This window comes from Abramis brama, assembly GCF_963993115.1.
Source record: "Abramis brama genome assembly, chromosome: 2".
NCBI lineage: Eukaryota > Metazoa > Chordata > Actinopteri > Cypriniformes > Leuciscidae > Abramis > Abramis brama.
Window position 1 is genome coordinate 44,084,016 of NC_139964.1, and position 20,573 is coordinate 44,104,588.

General features: G+C 42.4%; 1 protein-coding gene across 1 annotated transcript; it reads left to right on the forward strand.

Moving 5' to 3' along the window:
• Positions 1–5,214: 5,214 nt before the first annotated feature.
• LOC311078197 (T-cell-specific surface glycoprotein CD28) lies at positions 5,215–9,054 on the forward strand. Its single transcript, XM_084106913.1, has 4 exons — positions 5,215–5,614; positions 7,918–8,256; positions 8,397–8,515; positions 8,730–9,054. Exons 1-4 carry the CDS (start codon positions 5,530–5,532, stop codon positions 8,829–8,831), a joined length of 645 nt encoding a protein of 214 aa, XP_083963039.1. The 5' UTR covers positions 5,215–5,529; the 3' UTR covers positions 8,832–9,054.
• The last annotated feature ends 11,519 nt before the right edge of the window (positions 9,055–20,573 follow it).

Consider the following 20,573-nt stretch of genomic DNA (forward strand, 5'->3'; position numbering starts at 1 on the left):
CGGAAGATCACCTGGACAGAACTATGGAAGTCTGAACCCGCAAGACTTAAATCCCTGATCCAGTCGGTGTATGATGTCCTCCCAAGTCCATCTAACCTTCACACTTGGGGCCTAGCAGAAACACCAACATGCCCTCTGTGCCCAGCTTATGGTTCCCTGGAGCATGTCCTGAGCTGCTGCCCTAAAGCACTAGGAGAGGGGAGGTACACGTGGCGCCATAACCAGGTGCTGAAGGCAGTAGCGGACACCATCTGCACCGCAATCCGGGAGTCTAAACATCAAGTCCCAGTGAGGCACAACATCTCCTTTGTCAGGGCAGGGGAGAAACCTCAGGGAGAACGTAAGGCCTCAACTGGACTGCTAGCCATGGCCCGTGACTGGCAGTTGCATGCGGACCTTGGGAGGCAGTTAAAGTTCCCAGAGCACATAGCAAGGACGTCACTGAGGCCAGATCTCGTCTTAACATCTGACTCAATAAAGCAAGTTGTGCTATTGGAGCTTACTGTCCCCTGGGAGGACAGGATGGAGGAGGCTTACGAAAGGAAGAATGCCAAATATCTTGAGCTGGTTGAGGCATGCAGAGGGAGAGGATGGAGGGCCCGCTGTGAGCCAATAGAAGTGGGCTGCAGGGGCTTTCTAAGTCAATCTGTGCATCGGGCATTCAGGCTCCTTGGCATCAGAGGGTTGCGTGAAAGAAGAGCCACCAAAAACATCAGTGAGGCCGCCGAAAAAGCCTCTAGGTGGTTGTGGATCAAAAGGGGAGAAGTATGGAGTAGCGCGCTGCTTGGACACAAACCGGGGCCTGATCAACCCCGGTTGGGTCGCCCAGGTGAGGGTGTCTGAAGATCAAAGACCCAAAACACCCTATGACCCTGGGTCCTTCACTGAAGATGTGTCCAAGCTGCACCTTCAAGGTGTTTCAAAATCTTTATTTAACTGACAAATGTACAAATAAAAGATTTCCAATGTTTTCAGTTACTAACTTAATTGTATTTTTATTTTGATGGCTGCAACATTCCCTAAAAGTTTGGCAGAGGCAAAATAAAAGTATAAAGATTACAGAATATCCAAGTTAAACTGTTTTGAAGCAGTCCACAATAAGCAGGTGAACTGAGGATATCATTATTGAGTATTAGCCCTTAACGCATACCTATATATTTTTTCTGCACAACAATAATCGAATCTTTGATGACTGAATAAGTGCAATTCACCTTAATTCCACAAGGTGGTAATGTCTGATAAACAATGATGAAGTGAAGTTTCACTCATAGCTACCGCAAGCAGCCAGAAAACAAAAGAATAGGAAGTATCATCAGCAAAACTTGAAATGTCTCAGAGATTTACTGCAGAGCAAGTACTGAACGTAATCAAATATAGTGTCACTGTCACTTGGTGGTGGATCTGGTAAAGAAGCTGTCAGCAATTAAAATACTGATTTTGAAGATGTTGAAAAATATATAGTTTTGCGAATATGTTTGAGATTGTGAATATGAGCCAGATGCTGAATGGACTAGGGTATCTGACGAGGGCAGTGATGATGGTATAAAACATCTGCTCAAACTGTCCAGAGGGTAACAAAATAAGTTACTCTAATATCAGGTGAGTTTTATATTACAGTGACTGGTAGAGATCCATCCGTGTTAGATATAGATCTGGGTCACTAATATGTATAATAATGATGCATTTAAAGGAGCTAAAGGAGCCTCCATGAAAGGCTCAAGTCTTTGCCAGCAAAGATGGGTCATGGCTCAGCACTTTGTGCCAAATTTCATGAGAGAATTTTCAAACAATTCCAAAATCACATTTCTCAATGCAAGATTGCCAAGAATTTGGGCCTTTCACCATACTATAAAATTCTGACAAGATTCAGGGAACCCAGAGAAACCTGTTAAGCAAGCTAAACATCAATTCTATCTATGCAGAGATGCCGACGAGTTCTCTGGGCCAGAGCTCATATCAGATGGTCCAAAGACAGTGGTGTGCTGTGGTCATACGAGTCCATATTTCAGCTTGTTTTTGGAAAAAACAAACATCGAGTTCTCAGTCCCAAACACAAAAAGAACCATCCAGACTTTCATCAGCGACTGTTGCAAAAGCAAACATCTATCATGGTATGGGGGTGCATCAATGCATCATTGACTTGCATGTGTGTGAAGGTACCATTGACATGGAGGCATATATTGGGATTGTACAGAGACATTGCCATCTAGATGACATATTTCATGGCAAGCAAGACAATGTATGCTACAAACCTTAAACACTGGGGTTTCGTAGAAACTCTACACCGTGGATGTGCCTGACTGCCTGCAGGCCAGATCTGTCCTATACTGAAAATGTATGGGCCATCATGAAAAGGAGAATCAGAAAACGATGACCATGGACTGTTTAGCAGCTGTCTTATATCAGGCAAGATTGGGCAAAACATGTATCCTCAAAACAAAAACAAAAACAAAAAACATATTAAAAACTAATAAAACATATGTAAAACTATTAAAAAGTGTATTTAAGTGTCACCCTTAAGTGTCACCGGCCCACCGGTGGGCCCAAAGCCACTACATATTTAAAACAGTAATATCCTACTAAACCTAAACTAATCTTGACAAACTATATATCATTTGAAAGCTTACAATCTCTAGTTTTGACTGATCTTCAATTAAATTACAGAGTCGTAATTTATCAATTTGCAACAAGAATATTTTCATACTCCTAAGGTGTGTTCAGACCTTTATTTTGAAATAGTAATGAACATGAAAAATCAGGAAAGAAAGGTCGAAATCTCAGTTTGTTTTCATGCCAAGAGTTCAAAAGATAACATCCATTAAATCTTTTTAGAAAAAAATGATAGATTCACCATTTGTGATGTGGCAGCGAACTATAGTGCACATACGTGTTCTTTTTTATGTGTTTATTAGAGGTTGAAATCATATCAAAATCTGCCAAACTTCCCATACTATTTCTGAATAGGATGTCTACTTAATAAATTGTATGGAAATTGTGGAAATATATGGTTCAGATTACTCAAAACATATATGGAAATGGAGGCGCCCTTATATTATTATATGGGCAGTAATGGAGTCTGGTTGTCACCTAGTGAAAAAGTTTGGTACTGCGCCCAAACAAAATCTTACTGAAAGCAAATTTTTTGAGATATCAACCTAAAATTTGAAACACAACTTGATCAGATTTTTGGCTTTCATTTTCTTGCAGTTTTAGAGTCCAACATGTTTTGAAAATATATATTTTATATTTTATATAAATAATTAAATTTTTACATTGTACATTTTCATAAACTCAAACTTATGTCTTATTTAAAACAAGACCAAATGTTATGTCTATATTCCAAAGCATTCTTGAATTACAACCATTTAAAGGGTTAGTTCACCCAAAAATGAACGTCACACGTTCTGTGTTGTACGTCACACGCATCACAAACATGACCAGTGTCGGCCAATAGTGAGCCTACGTGGTGACGTACAACCCAGACGCGCTGCGCTGTACGTGAATTCATTCAGGCCCACACAGACGAAAATGAATAGTTGAATAAAGCCGTTATTTTTGTTGTTTTTTGCGCACAAAAAGTATTCTTGTCGCTTGATAAACTTGTGGTTGAGCCACTGTAGTCACTTGGACTATTTTAACAATGTCTTTACTAACTTTTCTGGGTTGGCAAGTTTCGATCCCATAGAAGCCTATGGAGGAGTGATCCAGCTCTCAGATTTAATAAAAAAGATCTTAATTTGTGTTCTGAAGATGAATGAAAGCCTTACGGGGTTGGAACAACATGAGGGTGAGTGATTACTGACAGAATTTTCATTTTTGGGTGAACTATCCCTTTAAGTTTGGAATGTGCATGTTCATGTCTATTCAAAAAAAAAAAAAAAAAAAAAAAGGGGGGGGGGGGGTGACTCTTAAGGGAAAGGTGACATGACACAGTGGGAAACATGCCTCTGTATAGCTCTTTTGAAATGTGTTACAGCCATCAAAATAAAAAAAGTTGTTCAGTACAAAACATTGTACATCTTTTCTTTGTACTTTTATCAGTTAAAAAAAGGTTAAAGAGAATTAACAAATCACAGATTATTGATTAAATAGCATTTTACAAAATTTCAACACAAAGTGCACACATCTAAAGGGCAGAAATGCTCAATGAGGGTGCTCAACCACAAGACAATTTAAAAAAGGTCAAAAAATAGAAAAATATGTATTTTATGTTCTCACCACAGGTGATGTTTCTAGACAAAGGGGATGATGAAGATCAAGTTTGATGTTGATGAAGGGAGCACGACATAAATATTTTTTCTATTTTTGGAGCTGTGGTTTGCCAACTTTTACTTCCTCTTTTACAGAATGTCCCAACTTTTCTGAAAATGGGGTTGCACATTTATTTATTTGTTTGATTTTTTTTTTTAAAACAACAACTTTATTTATAAAACATTCATTTGGGAAAGCATTTGTACAACCTTAAAAATGAAAACATTGTAATATTTTTAAGGTCTGTAAAACTAAGACACCTACATGTTGGATAGAATATAACACATGCATGGGATTTCATTCTGATGTTCCAATACTTTTTGTTTGGAAGCACTTTTATATCCCATTCATGGGCTCTGTAAACATGTCGTCACGTTTTGTGGTTCACACAGGAAGTAGATTTAAGGGGGTGCTAGTGCATGTAGGGGTCTGAAACCAGTTCTAGGTTTAGATCTAAATATAAAGAGAACCACAAAACCTCATAATTTGCGACTGTTCTCATCTCATGAATAATATAAGAGGAAACTTGATTAATCTTTCCTTCCGTTAAGGAAAGAGCACAACGAACACAGATCATCGTCAGCATCGTGGGTTGGTTGCCATAGAGATCACAAAGTGCACTGCCTCTGACGTGCACCCAGTTTTAGGCTAGATTAAAAACAGGAAACATGAAGATTTACTAAATCAGCTTAAAGGCATTTCCCCCCACATCATGTGTTTGAATGTGTCACCTTGGGAGCCAGACAGTCAGAAAATGCTTTTAATGCACTTTTTAAAAAATGCATGAAGACCTTTTCTGATCAAGGGTGTGTATGTTTCTGTCATTTTAACTTTGAAGAGCCTCTAGGAGCTGGCTTTCTTTTTCTTCCTCCCTCTCCCTCTCTCTCTTTCACTTTCTGCATCTGTTACTCTCAAGCACAAACCCACTTTAACCCTAAATAACCCCCCCCCCCCCCCGACAATACTCAAACAGACAGTTTACTAGAAAACACCTACAGGGGTCTCCTTTACTACCTCCCCTCAATAAGGAAACACCAGCTACTGTATGATACCATGATAATCTCTACCAAATGCACTATATGAAACCTTAACATGCAAATAACATCAACCACAAAGGGTGCAAGGAGAAAATGGAAACTTCCTGTTTGGCTTGCGATCTGTTCTTCTGTTACACCGAAGGCTGAATTTGCCATACAAGCACGCCATAGTGCCAAAACGAAAGGCAGATCTGCCGTTTTTAACAGCAGTTCCATTGTGTGAAGACTTAGAATACAACAGATGGAGATTTTCAGGACATCTGTGACCCTCTTAAGTCTGTGTCTCTTCCATAGCACCCGATCTGAAACACAGAGCATGTGCAAAGGTAAGATCTTGATTCTGTGATAACTTTGTGATAACAGTGGGTTACATAGACACTCATACAAGTTATATTCCATTGTTTTCTTAAGTCTTATCTAATGTTATCTTGTGTATCTGAAGTCTAGTATAATGTATCTAATGTATTATGGCTGATTTAGTTATATTTAATCATTTTTACTTGAATAAAAGCAGTTACTGTAGAATTAGTACCTTTTTTAGATTGTTTTAATTTTTTTATTTTTTAGAAGAAAAAAAAAAACCTAATTTAGGATGGGACGGAATGTGACCAGGACCAATGAGATCATTGTCCTTGGGTTTATAACTGCAAGCAGCTTTGAGCAGAAAGGCCTGTAATGGCAAACTTAAATATTAAAAACTAAAGTCTACATTTTGATATGAAGTCTCGGTTCATAGGAAAAGTGTGCATATTTTAAGTAGAAATTATGCAATGTAAAGTCACAATAACAAGATACCATAAAATCTTTTGTTTACACCCTGGCTACAGTTTGTGTGGGCTGACGGGAATGCCCTTATAGTAGTCAAATTTAAATAAATAAATAATCATATTTAAGAAGATTAATCTTAAGAGGTCTTGTGGAGTCTTGTGAATATATATATAATAAAAACCTCATAATAGGCCATAAATGCATAATGTTTATAACCTGTAAATGAACACGAGACCATTTTTATAAGCGGCAAAATAATACAAGACATTTTAAATCTTGGTGCTTTACCTGTTGCTTCATATCTTCTTCCTCATCAATTTTTCAATATATCTATAATATCCTTTTGTGTGGATGATGAATATACACAGAGTTTAACAATAAATAATGTTCTGCTACTTTGTCGCTACAATCTGCTGCTGAAGTGTGGTTAAGTGCACTTAGTCATGAAGATTTTCAACAACACAGTACAACAATACAGAAGAGAACTGATGATTTAAATTAAGTCTTATTTATAAATAGAAAATGTTTGACTATTGGAAAAGCAAATAAAGTTATTTATGTATGTGTAAATTTAAATTTCAGTTTTTTTTTTTTTTTTTATAATTTAAATATTTTTCATTTCCTTACATGTCAGTCACACTGAAATCTGTGCAACAACATACATTTGTGCCAGTGTATGAGTTGCTAGATTTCTTAAATATCAAAATACAATCTAACTGATTGAGTGAGGATTGGATAAATGAAATATTATGCAGTCAGACTCATTTACAGTACAATCAGTTTTACCACAAAGATTTAATTTGTGAGGCTACAAAGTACAATTGAGTGCATGAAGGTAGAACCCATTTCGCAGATCACACTTATAGTAGGTGAAAAAATTGTTGTATTACAAAACACTTCTGCTGCTCTTGAGGTGGGATACGGGTAAGGATAAACACAGGTTTGGTGGTATGGTTAGGTTCAAGGGTGGGTTAAGGAGTAAGGGAAGGGTCAACAGTGTAATTATAGATGCAAATTGATTAAAAAGGTATTTAAAAATATGTAAAAAAAAAATACAATGTAAAACACAATGTACACAATAAATGCAATGTATCAAATGCTTAATTTAAATGTTAGTACATAAGACACTTAATATAAAGTGGGACCTTGCAGCAAATATTCTATACATTTAGCAACAAGCTGACATGTTTGGCATTACCACTGACAATCTGACAAGAGAAAATGCAGTGCTGAGAGATTTAATGATCTCTCATGAAGATGATTCACTCTTTCCCTGAGGTTCAAAGCAGTTTGTTCACACAGAAACTGTCTCTATGACAACATTTCTCCACTCTTACAGGCAAAAGTTGTGATGAAAGATTTGTGAAATTAAGAAACCAGTCAAACGGTTCTTCGGGTTAGTTATGCTGGCATAATTATATTTTGTAAGTGCCTGTGTACATTCATCATACATAAAGTTATTCAGACCACCACGAAGCTAAAAAAACAAAACTATAAATTACTGTTCTTATATCCATAGTTGTTTTTTTTTTAAAGAAGTGCATATAACTTAATGGAATAGCAATGTAACCGTAAGATAGGATACATAGAGAGCCTATGAGCGATCTTGAGAACAGAAGCCATCTTCTGCTGCAACATGGGTGACTGTGGTGATTTGTGGATTCCATAACCACTTCTACAAAATCAGACATCTTCTTCAAGTATAAAATAAATAATGTAATATAAGTATAGTAAATTAACATTGTGCCAGACCAATAAGAGATTTCAGGTTTTGAAAAATGAAAGCTTGAATACTATGCATTAAGATGTTGTGAGATGTTAATGATGGAACTATGTGACTTTTGTCTTCTCTACACTGCAGGCAATCTCCCACCAGTTAAGCATGTGGCAGTGAACAGCAATGTTAATGTGCCCTGCCCTGTACTCAGTGCAACAGAAATGGACTTCAAATTATTTAAAGGCCCAGACATAGTCACCTCCTTTTATATCAAGATAAATGATACATCCAACAACATAAATAGCAAGAGCCCAGATTTCCCTGCCAATCTCAGTGTTAATGTTATGGATAACAGAACCAGTTTCATCCTGCTCGGTGTGACTACGAATTTTACAGACCTGTACACCTGTGAGGCCGAGATAAACTATCCTCCTCCATTTAAGAAAGTGCCATACACACCGCAAACTATTGTGTTTGTTGAAGGTATATTTTTAATGGTTGTTAATGTATAACAAGACTAAAAAGATGAGCATTATCTTGATTAAAAAAAATTGCCAATATGACTTAATGTACAGTTTAAAGTCACATTTTGTGTTTCTCTTTTTGTGTGGGTTTGTCAACAGAGAGCCCAGTTAAAAGGCGTGATCGCTGTCAACACGAGAGTCACCTGGTTTGGTGGGTCGCATTTGGAGTCATGGCCATATATGGGCTGGTAATGACTTGCATCGTTTTCTTTTTGCGGGTAAATACTTATATTTACATTTATAAAATGCTCATTCAACACATAATTCAATACATGAAATCAGTCTATTACAGAGTATTAGAGTTGTTATAAATTTGGCTAAAAACAAAATCTATATTTACTTATTACTAATTTATAATAGCTGTTGTTGATATTGCTCTTGGTCAATAATTGCATTTTTTTTTATTATTCCTTTCTCATGCCTGCAAATCAGATCAAGTGCAGTCAAATTGATACTCCCTTCAAAGACAGAGAATGCAGACGGAAATGGCAGGGGGTTCAACATCCAACCTGGTTTTTAGACACTGTAGTGTGAGCCTGTTTGACAACATTCAACGAGACCTGCCCAATATGACCTGCCATCAAATCAGACAGCCATGTTTTAAAAAGGGCATATAGCATTGGTGACATCCTGAGAAATATCCAACTACATTTGATTTTTTTTATTCATAGTTTTATACTTTCATTTAACCCACTATTACATGTAGCCAAAATATTAGCCTTGCTGGCATGTGTGTGTGTTTTTTAACATTTATTTCAAAATAAACATATAAACATAAACATACAACAATCTCTTTCCTGTATACACATATGGTTGCCTGTCTAAAAGAAGACCTACTATGGACTTAAACCAGGGAAAACCAGGGAGCATCCATGCTCACTATGTTCCCTTAACAAAAGCTCTGAAGCGTGCAACTTAAATCATGTGAGAAAACTCACAACATATAATGACACGCGATAGATTATTTAAAAAATACAGACCATTATTTTATTATAATTCATCATAAACATACATCACTAGGCAGGTAATGAACAATCTAGTTAACATTTATAATTTATTTACGGCTGAAATGTTACACGTATACATAACAAGCAAAGTATCAATACTTTGAATAACATTACAAGTAATGTCAGAAAGAAATCAGCTCTGCTGTTGTTCATAAATGCAGTAGCCTACCATTCACGAGTTCACACTTACAAATAATCAGATATCAGATATCCGAGCTCCGAGCTCTGTATTTTGGCCCGAACCCAGAATAATCCCCCTGTATTTCTAGTTAGGAAAGAAACCAGGCGAGTGTGAGGAGACAGGTTGGTGGAGGGATGCTGAAAACTGTCGAGGAACATAGGTGAGTTTGAACGTGTTCCTCACAAACTTTGTTAATAAAACATCATGTAGTGATGTTGTACAATGAGGACGTTATTACGTCGCCAGAAATAGAGTCATCTGTGTCCCAATGTGTAGTGAGCCAGCATCCTTTACTGTCCTTACCAGTGCCCAAATTCGTGTGCACAATATACTGATTCACGAGCTCGGGAGCTAGGAAAAAAAGGGAAAAAGGGCAAGAAAAAAGATCTGAATGACTGACTTTGAAGGACCAAATAGTGATGGCTAGACAACTGGGTCAGAGCATCTCCAAAACAGCTTGTCTTTTGGTGTGTTCCTGGTATGCAGTGGTTAGTATCAACCAAAAGTGGTGCAAGGGAAGACAACTGGTGAACCAGCATCAGGGTCATGGTGCCCAAGGCTCATTGATGCATGTGGGAAACGAAGGCAAGCCCGTCTGTTCCAATCAAACAGAAGAGCTACTGTAGCTCAAATTGCTGAAAGACTGAAAGGTGTCAAAACATATAGTGCTTCACAGTTTGCTGCATATGAAGCTGCGTAGCCGCAGACTGGTCAGTGTCCATCATCAAAGTGCCTACAATGAGCACATGAGAGTCAGAACTGGTCTGGACCATGGAGCAATGAAAGAAGGTTGCCTGGTCTGATAAAATCATGTTTTCTTGTAGATCAGGTCGATGGTCAGAGTGTGTGGTTTACCTGAGGGAGAGATGGCAGAAGGATGCACTTTAGGAAGAAAGCAGAGCGACGGAAGCAGTGTTATGCGAAACCTTGGGTCCTGGCATTCATGACATGTGGATGTTACTTTGACCTGATGGCAGTGGCCATTCAGCAGGATAATGCTACACTACACTGCAAAAAATGTTCAGGAATGGTTTGAGGATCATGACAAAGAGTTAAAGGTGTTGCCTTGGCTTCCAAATTCCCCAGATCTCAATCTGATTAAGCATCTGTGGGATGTGCTGGACCAACAAAATCTGATCCATGGAGGCACCAGCAGCCATTTCACCCTGTAGCCCAAGACTGGTTGCCCACTGAAGCTAAGCAGGGTGGAGCCTGGTCAGTACCTGGATGGTCCTAACGTGGGTCCTAACGCCCCAGTATAGTGATGGGGACACTATACTGTCAAAAAACACCGTCCTTCGGATGAGACGTTAAACCGAGGTCCTGACTCTCTGTGGTCATTAAAAATCCCAGGATGTCCTTCGGAAAAAGAGGACAAAGTTGGACAAAGTTGCCCATTGGCCTCTATCCATCATGGCCTCCTAATCATCCCCTTATATACTGATTGGCTTCATCACTCTTTCTCCTCTCCACCAGTAAGCTGGTGTGTGGTGGGCGTTCTGGCGCAATATGGCTGCTGTCGCATCATCCAGGTGGATGCTGCACATTGGTGGTGGTTGAGGAGATTCCCCCTTCCATATGTAAAAATACTTTGAGTACCTAGAAAAGCACCATACAAATGTAACTAATTATTATTATTACCACCCCACAACTTAATGAACTTAATGGATCTGCTGCTAATATCTTGGTGCCAGATACCACAGGACACCTTCAGGGGTCTTGTGAAGTCTATATATACTATGTTCCAAATTATTATGCAAGTGACATATCTGTAGGATTTCAGTACAATACACATTCAGACTTTAGTTCCCTTTCGAGAGTACTCTCGTGTTGCGTAAGCCTTAGCTTACGCCACGGGAAAACCCCTTTTCTCGAGAAGATTGAAGCCAAAAATTATCCTTTAATTTTTCTTTAATTTAAAACACACTTGCTGCAGCAAGCAGACCTAAGCGAGACGGCTTGCGCGCTTATTGGCTGCTCTGCGGCAACTGCTGCAACCTATGGAGAGGCAGCTGTGACATGCGAACCAATGAGGGCGTTTCACGCCCTCCGCGCGTCACAGCCCGCCAAAATGGGCGTGGCTCATGGCTATATTAAGCCGTGACACCCGAGGTTGCCCTTTGATTTCATCTCTTTCAGCGAATGATCCTCTTCAGAGAGCACCGGAGACTTCAACACGCAAGCTCACGCCGGTGGGATCCTCGCGTGCCTCGCTCACTGACTCGCCCTCACCTGTCTTCTTCACTGATGGTCAGCGCCCGGCTGTTTCCGCTATCGTTCCCATCACTTTCGGTGGACCAGAAGGTGACAATGCTAACGAGGACAGCTGTTCTCTCGACGCCTCGGGAAGCGTTCCGGACCCCGCCCCCTCAACCCAGGCTAGTACCAGCGGGGTGAGAGCCATTGTGGACGCGGAGCTTATGCGCCTGCTGACGAAGGCCGTGGAAGACCTCGGCCTCGAGTAGTCTCCACCCGACGAACCAGCACGCAACAGGCTCGACGAATGGTTTCTGCAGGGGGCGCCGCCAGGCCCCTCAGCAAAGGCCTGCCCCGTTTCTTCCGGAACTCCATGACGAGCTAACAAAATCATGGAAGGCGCCGTTTTCTGCCAGGCTGAAAACTTCAGTCTCCTCTACACTCTCCGTTGTTGACAGTGCCCAGGAAAAAGGCTACCAGCATCTTCCCCCTATCGAAGAGGCTGTGTCCACGCACCTTTGTCCGCCCTCCGCAGGATGGCAGTCTAAGGCCGCTCACCCCTCAAAAGCCTGTCGAACTACGTCAGCTCTCACCGGTCGCGCCTACGCCGCCGCTGGTCAAGCTGCATCAGCACTCCACACGATGGCGGTGCTTCAAGTGTTTCAGGCCAACCTTCTCCGTACTATGGACGAGATCGGTCCAGACCCAGAGGCGTTTAGAGACCTGCGCAGCGCAACTGACTTAGCCTTGTGAGCGGCGAAAACCACCGCTCAGGCTATCGGCAGAAACATGGCTGTTCTCACCTTCATGGAGCGTCATCTGTGGCTAACGCTAACAGATATGAAGGACGCGGACAGATCCTCCTTCCTGGACTTGCCGATCTCGCCATCTGGTTTGTTTGGCCCGTCTGTCAAGGGCTTCGCGGAGCGCTTCACCGAAGCTCAGAAAGCATCACAGGCTATGCGACACTTTCTGCCCAAGTGCTCGAGTTCTGCATCAGGCCGCTCTAAGAAGCAGCCGCCTGCCCAAACTTCAAAGCCGCCGCCGCCTCTGCCGCCAGCTTTCCAGCACCATCCGCCTGCTGAAGCTTGCCATCACACTCATCGAGCCGTCGCAGACCGCCTCCCCCACGGGGACCAAGGCCCAGGATTGTGCTAAACCCTGAGCATCCAAAGCCCTCCTGACCACAAGGGGGAAACGACGACGGTTAAGTCTTGCTGCGGCCGGACCACCGTTGAAGAGCTCACGCACACTTCTCACAGTTCCCGCATTAGAGGCGACTGGAGATGTTTATATTGCAGTACACGATCCTGTTACACAACATGCACGCCTGCACACAAAAGGCCATTTTTGCGGCGACCCATATAAATCTCAAAAAGAGCAAAATGTCCGTCTTTTATCTGGCTCACGCTGACTGTGTTTTAAATGTAGGAACTGTGCCCACTATTCAGTGCTCACCCCTACTCATAAACACTGCCCGTTCAGTGTCACACACACACTTAGGGCTCCCATTAATAAAACAATTCCCCGCTCTCGCGGCAAGTGTATCATGTGTAAACCAGGCTACCGTAACTCAAAGCGCTGTACAGTGTCACAAGCACGAGTCAATCAGGTCACCGGATCCCTAGTACACAACGATCTGAGCCTAGACACCATTCTACCTCTAGCCATACGTGCAAAAGCATGGGAAATCATCCCAGGTGTGTCAGAATGGGTGTTAAACATAATAAAGTGAGGCTACTCGCTGCAGTTCGCTCGCAATCCCCCGCACTTTCGCGCCGTAGTCGAAACTACGGTGAAAAGCGAAGTAGCACATCTACTTCGCGCCGAGATAGCAAAACTGCTGAGAAAAGAGGCTATAGAAACCGTTCCTCTAACACAGAGCGAGTCGGGTTTTTACAGTCGTTATTTTCTCGTTCCAAAGAAGGATGGTGGTCTCCGACCCATCCTAGACCTCAGACATTTGAACAAAGCGCTTATGAGGCGATCGTTCAAAATGCTGACGACCAAACAAATCCTCGCACAAATTCGCCCGGGGGACTGGTTTATATCAGTGGATCTGAAAGACGCGTATTTTCAGATACAAATAGCGCCCCGTCACAGGCCATTCTCGAGATTCGCCTTCGAGGGTCGAGCTTATCAGTACACTGTCCTGCCGTTCGGCCTGTCTTTAGCACCTCGTACGTTCACGAAGTGCATGGACACAGCGCTCGCTCCCCTGAGACAACAGGGCATGCGAATACTGAACTATTTAGACGACTGGCTAATTCTAGCTCAGTCAGAGACAGAACTGGTGACTCACAAAGTTTTGCTACTCAGTCATTTAGAGAATCTGGGTCTCAGAATCAATTGGACCAAGAGTTCGCTGTTACCCAGCCAGAAAATTTATTTCCTGGGAACAGAAATAGATTCTGTGTCAATGAAAGCGCGGCTTACATCACAGCACGCGCTCTCCATCCAGCGCCTAGCGGCGTCATTCAAAGGTGGCAATGTCACTCCTCTCAAAATGTTTCAGAGGATTCTGGGCCGCATGGCCTCTGCTTCAGCAGTGCTTCAGCTGGGTCTGCTACAAATGCGCCCCCTCCAGTACTGGCTGAAGTCCCGAGTCCCGTCTCGCGCGTGGACCTCAGGTCACTTTCCTCTCAGGGTAACCTAGGGCTTTATCGAAGCCCTGGAACCTTGGAAGGCAGCCGACTGGTATCAGTCAGGCGTCAACATGGGGACTGTCTCAAAGCTAAAAGTAGTCTCGACAGATGCTTCCAACCTCGGTTGGGGTGTCCTGTACGAGGGCAGGCCAACTTCCGGCCTTTAGTCAGGCCCGGAGAAATGCCTACACATAAACTGTCTAGAGATGAGAGCAGTCGAGCTAGCACTGGATTTTTTTCTCTCATACTTGAAGGGTCACCACGTCTTTGTCCGATCGGACAACATGTCAGTGGTGTCCTACATAAACCGCCAGGGCGGTATCAGATCTCGGAGCCTGTACACCATGGCCAAACGCCTTCTCGTTTGGGCTCAGCACAACCTGTGCTCGCTGAGAGAGGCCTAGAGGCCATGAAAGGTGACCCATTTGAACCAATGCAGTCTGTAGATTTGAAATATCTCTCACTCAAAACCGTCTTCCTGATGGCTCTCGCCTCAGTCAAGCGTGTGGGTGACCTGCATGCGCTCTCCGTGAGCGCTACCTGTATTGAGTTTGGGCCTAATGATTCTAAAGTCATCCTCAAACCAAAACACGGGTATGCCCACATGGAAAGAACCTACATGAGGATATATGCGCATATATGAAACCTATATGCAGTTTATATGCACATATATGCTGCATATATACAGCATATATGCACATATATGATAATATATATGCTGCATATATGCGTATATATGCCACATATAAGCATGACTGAGGTGCATATATATGCATATACAGGCCATATAGGTCTCCTGTATTGCTTCTTTATATCCACATATAAGCCCTATATGTACATACAAGATATGTCATATAGCTCATGGCAGGATCTGGTCATTTTGTAGCTCATATCTCACTTTGGCAACTGTCATACATGATGCCTAGCTCAGATAGGCACATCTATCAATTCGAAGCTCACAGAGCTGAGAAGATCAAAAAGATAAATTGTTTTTTTTTCTGTTCAGTTTTTTGTCTTTTTTTTTGTTCTTGTACTATTTGATTGTTCTTAAGTAAATAAATAATGTAAATTTCTACATTTTGGGCTTTTATTTATGTTGCCTACATGGTAAAAAAAAGTGTAATTTTACAGGTATGGTCTGTATTTTTTTTTTTACAGAATTTTACCGTTTTGTCATTACAGTGAATGCCTGTTATTTTACAGATATTTGCTGTAATTTAAAGGTCCACTATTAAATTTACAGGTAATTGCTTGTATTTTGGTTTTACATCAATTTTACGTTTTTAAAAGGAACTTGTCTGTATTTTTACAAAGTAATATTTTACAGATTTTTTTCTGTGAAATTAGAAAAAGAAAAGAAGGTATAACTGCAGAAATCTGCATCTATTCAATATGTTGTCCTTACAGATTATTAAGCATATGGGGGTTAAAGTGAGTTTTTTTTAAGGTTAAATAATATGTACAGTAGCCTACATAGGCTAGGCCTGTATTGAATTCTTTTTTATTGCATAGGCTATAGTCTTTTAATCTTGTCTTGAAAATAGATGCTCATTTTGATCATTATTTCATTGTCTTATTCTCCCATAATTTAATTTTATTAATATTTTTCCAAATCTCCGTTGCTGCACATTCAGGGCTTTGTGTGTTGTGTGTATGTGTGTGTGCGCGCGCGATGACGCAGATTCAAATTCGCCGCCATTACGTTTCCGATGTTGTTTAGATAAAATATATAGTGTTATAATGAAATATTTTAAAGCAATAGGAGTATACTGGAGAATATAAAGTAATGGGTATAAATAATATAACATTTAAATATATATAATCTTTACTAATTTAATTTTTTTAAATTTTTATTTTATTTTTTATTTCTCAACCTTATTGTTTACGTTGTTAATTTTTAAACGATTATTAGTGCTTCACACTCCAGTCCAGTTGGTGGCGGTAATGCACCGAAAGTTGGTTTGCCAACCGCCATAAAACTCCATAAGAAGAAGAAGAAGAAGAAGAAGAAGAAGTCGACTTTGGATCTGTATCAAGGGAAAGCGGGAGATTTGAATTCAGTCTACTCTCGTGAAGTGGATTGTGATATTAACAGTGGTTCAAAGCAATCGTATTCGTTGAGAGCAGCCGTGAGCAGGAGCCCTGTTGTCAGTCAGTCCGTTTGGATCACTGATCTATATAGATCAGTGGTTTGGATTCTTCGGAAATAACGCCCTTTTCAGTGTCGTGGATATTTTCTCTAAACCTAACTATCTGGGGTGTCTCCAAATGGACACCCAACTCTGTACCTGGCTCTATTTATTGGGTCTCGTCCCCGACGTCCCCACTCTATAGATCACCTGCTATTCTGACTCGTTTTCCCTAAACCTAGTTTTCTAAACTAGCTTCCTACCTAAACTAGCTTCCTACCTAAATAGCTTCCTGCCTAAACTAGCTTCCTGCGCAGGAATAAATTGACAAACAGACCTGCAAATGTCCTTTAAATGCTTTAATCACGGCCAGGAGATCTTCCCGAGCAGTTCTCAGGGAATCTCTCCCAAGAAGCAAGGCCAGAGGATCTCAGACAAATTCCATTGAGAATCCCACCGAAAAACACATATACAACAGTTTTTATAGAATCAAGAAAACAAATAAGACTAACATGTCACCTTCAATATGATTGGTTCAATTGGTTCAAAAGCCCCAACCTTTTCCCTCTGTCACTGGCATAAGCAAACTCTGATTACTTATCACAAGGTTTTTGCGAACTAGTCATGTCTAGTTTCAGTTCCCCTTTCTGTATTTATACACATACAGTCAGTCACAAGTTTTTCCCCAAAGAGTTTGGACACATTAAAAGCATATGAATGTTATTCCTGCAAGAAAAACAAATGTTAGTTGATTAATTAAAGTTGATTAATTAAAATCCATCACATTCCCCTCTCTGGTCGTAATTTTACGACCAAATAAAATATGTATCTGGATTTTAATTACTCTAATGATTTATTCTATACCTGTCATGACAGAATACTGGAAACAATTGCAGGTGAACAATATTTATTGGAACTCAACACAGAATAAGGACAATTCAGGAATGAAAGTTCCTCTCAGGGTGCGGTCGCGATCTCGCGAACAGGAAACAGCTCCGGACGGTCCACACAGGGGGAAACGCTCAGACTCGGACACACAGGGACTTCGATGGTCTAGTGCTCGGTGCTGAGTGCTGGTGCTCGGTGATCTGTGCTCGGGTGCGGTGAAACAACAGGGATCCACTGAAGACACGACAACCCGGAAGACGACACGAACATTCACGCAGGAACAGCAAACAACGGATGGACACTGGAATGGAGAGATGAGTGAGTATAAATAGGGAACGGTAATGTGAATCAGCTGAGGTGGGGAATGAGATGATTGCGAACAGCTGGAGCACTGAACAAACACGTGAGCGGGACAACGCCCACTCCCGCAAACTCACAGACATGTAAACAACAATGACACGAGACACAGAGGAAACAATGAATTCACAACCGTGACAGTACCCCCTCTCCTAGGAATGCCTCACGGCATTCCCAGAACTCCTTACCTGTCGATTGTAATCATCGATAAGGGAGTGATCCAGGATGTCACGAGCAGGAACCCAACTTCTCTCCTCCGGACCGTAACCTTCCCAATCCACCAAGTACTGAAATCCGCGTCCCCTCCGCCTGGAATCCAGGATACGACGAACCGAATAGGATGGTTCCCCATCTACGAGTCGCGGCGGGGGGGGAACCGGGGCTGGCGGATTAATGCGTGCAAAAAAGACGGGCTTAATTTTAGACACATGGAAAACGGGATGAATCCTCCTGTACACTGGAGGAAGATTGAGGCGGACTGTCACTGGACTAATGATCTTAGTGACAGAAAACGGGCCAATGAATTTGGGTGCCAGTTTATTGGAAACGGAGCGGAGCGGAATGTCCTTAGTAGAAAGCCACACTTTGGAACCGACGACGTATACGGGAGGCCTTGAGCGGTGGCGATCGGCCTTGGCCTTGGTGCGTTCCCGCACTTGGAGGAGAGTCTCTCGGGCCCTCGTCCAAGTACGGTGACACCTCTGGATGAAGGCGTGGGCGGAGGAGACCGCGACTTCGGACTCAGTACTAGGAAAAACAGGTGGTTGGTACCCTACACTACACTTAAACGGAGATAGGCCCGTGGATGACACTGGTAACGTATTGTGGGCGTACTCCACCATGGAAAGTTGTTGGCTCCAGGAAGAGGGATTCTTGGAGACCAAACATCGTAACGATCTTTCCAAATCTTGGTTGGCTCTCTCAGTTTGGCCATTGCTCTGGGGATGAAACCCAGAGGACAGACTGACCGTCGCCCCCAGTAATTTACAAAACTCTCGCCAAAATCTGGACACAAACTGGGGTCCCCTGTCAGAAACCACGTCTGTCGGGAGGCCATGTAACCGAAAGACGTGGTCAACGACTGCCACCGCTGTCTCCTTGGCTGAAGGTAATTTGGGCAAGGGAATAAAGTGGGCTGCCTTCGAGAATCGGTCCACCACGGTCAAAACTACCGTGTTACCCTGGGAGGGTGGGAGGGCGGTGATAAAATCTAGAGCGATGTGGGACCAAGGTCTCGAAGGCACCGACAGCGGTTGAAGTAACCCAGCTGGGGGTCGATTGGACGACTTACCAGTGGCACAACTAGAGCAAGCCAAAACAAAATTGTGAACATCACGAGCCATCAGGGGCCACCAGAATCGCTGCTTAACTAGAAATATGGTACGACTCACCCCTGGATGGCAAGCTAGACTGGAACTATGACCCCACTGGACGACGTCTGATCGTAATTCCTCCGGCACAAATAAGCGGTTAGGTGGGCACCGGATCGGAGGCGTTACCCCTTCTAAGGCCCTCTTGACCTTCGATTCGACCTCCCATGTGAGCGAAGAGATAATCAGGGTCTCAGGAAAAATGCGCTCAGGAGTAGCTTCGTGTTCGGGACGATCAAAAATACGCGACAAAGAATCGGGTTTGACGTTTTTGGAACCCGGACGATAGGAAAGTGTAAAATCGAAACGACCGAAAAAAAGTGCCCACCGAGCCTGCCTGGAGTTCAATCTCTTAGCGGTTCTAATGTACTCCAAATTCTTGTGATCAGTCCAGACTGTAAAGGGTACCCCTGAACCCTCTAACCAGTGACGCCATTCCTCCAAAGCTAACTTGACTGCCAACAACTCCCGGTTACCAATGTCATAATTACGTTCGGCAGGAGATAATCGATGTGACAAAAACGCGCAGGGATGCATTCTGTCGTCTGAAGGTGAACGTTGTGAAAGCACTGCACCTACCCCCACCTCCGACGCATCGACCTCTACCACAAACTGACGTGAAGCATCAGGGGCTATGAGAATAGGAGCTGAAACAAAGCGGCTCTTGAGTTTGGCAAACGCAGCCTCAGCTGCGTCTGACCACCTGAACGCAGTTTTGGGAGAGGTCAAGGCAGTCAGAGGTGCGGCTAGTTGGCTGAAATTGCGAATAAAACGCCGATAGAAGTTGGCGAATCCCAGAAACCGCTGCAGGGCCTTGCGGGAATCTGGGATTGGCCACTCTACCACAGCCTTAACTTTGTCAGGGTCCATAAGCATACCTTCAGACGACACGATGTGTCCCAGGAAAGGAACTGACTGTGCATGGAAAACGCATTTCTCCGCCTTGACAAAAAGCCCATTCTCTAGTAACCTTTGAAGCACTAGTCGTACGTGTTGCACATGTTCCTGGAGAGACGAAGAAAAAATCAATATGTCATCCAGGTAAACATATATGAATTGATCGATCATGTCTCGCAACACATCATTGACTAGTGCCTGGAAGACTGCGGGACTATTGGAAAGCCCAAAAGGCATAACCAAATATTCAAAATGCCCCCTAGGGGTGTTAAAAGCAGTCTTCCATTCGTCCCCCTCCCTGATGCGGACCAAATGATAAGCATTACGCAAGTCCAGTTTAGTGAAGAGAGACGCTCCCTGCAACCTCTCGAAGGCTGAAGACATCAACGGCAAAGGATAAGTATTCTTTACCGTGATGTTATTCAGTCCTCGGTAATCAATGCAAGGTCGCAGAGAACCATCCTTCTTCCCCACGAAAAAGAACCCCGCCCCCGCTGGAGAAGAGGAAGGGCGGATGAACCCGGTTGCTAGAGAATCAGAAATATATTTCTCCATAACCTCTCTCTCAGGAACTGAAAGTGAATAAATCTTGCCCTTAGGCGGAGA

Excerpts from the sequence above, each read along its gene's own strand:
- LOC311078197 (XM_084106913.1), top strand. The coding sequence starts at position 5,530 with ATGGAGATTTTCAGGACATCTGTGACCCTCTTAAGTCTGTGTCTCTTC. Across the intron at positions 5,615-7,917 it reads AACACAGAGCATGTGCAAAG|GCAATCTCCCACCAGTTAAG; the intron begins GTAAGATCTTGA and ends TCTACACTGCAG. Across the intron at positions 8,257-8,396 it reads AACTATTGTGTTTGTTGAAG|AGAGCCCAGTTAAAAGGCGT; the intron begins GTATATTTTTAA and ends GTTTGTCAACAG.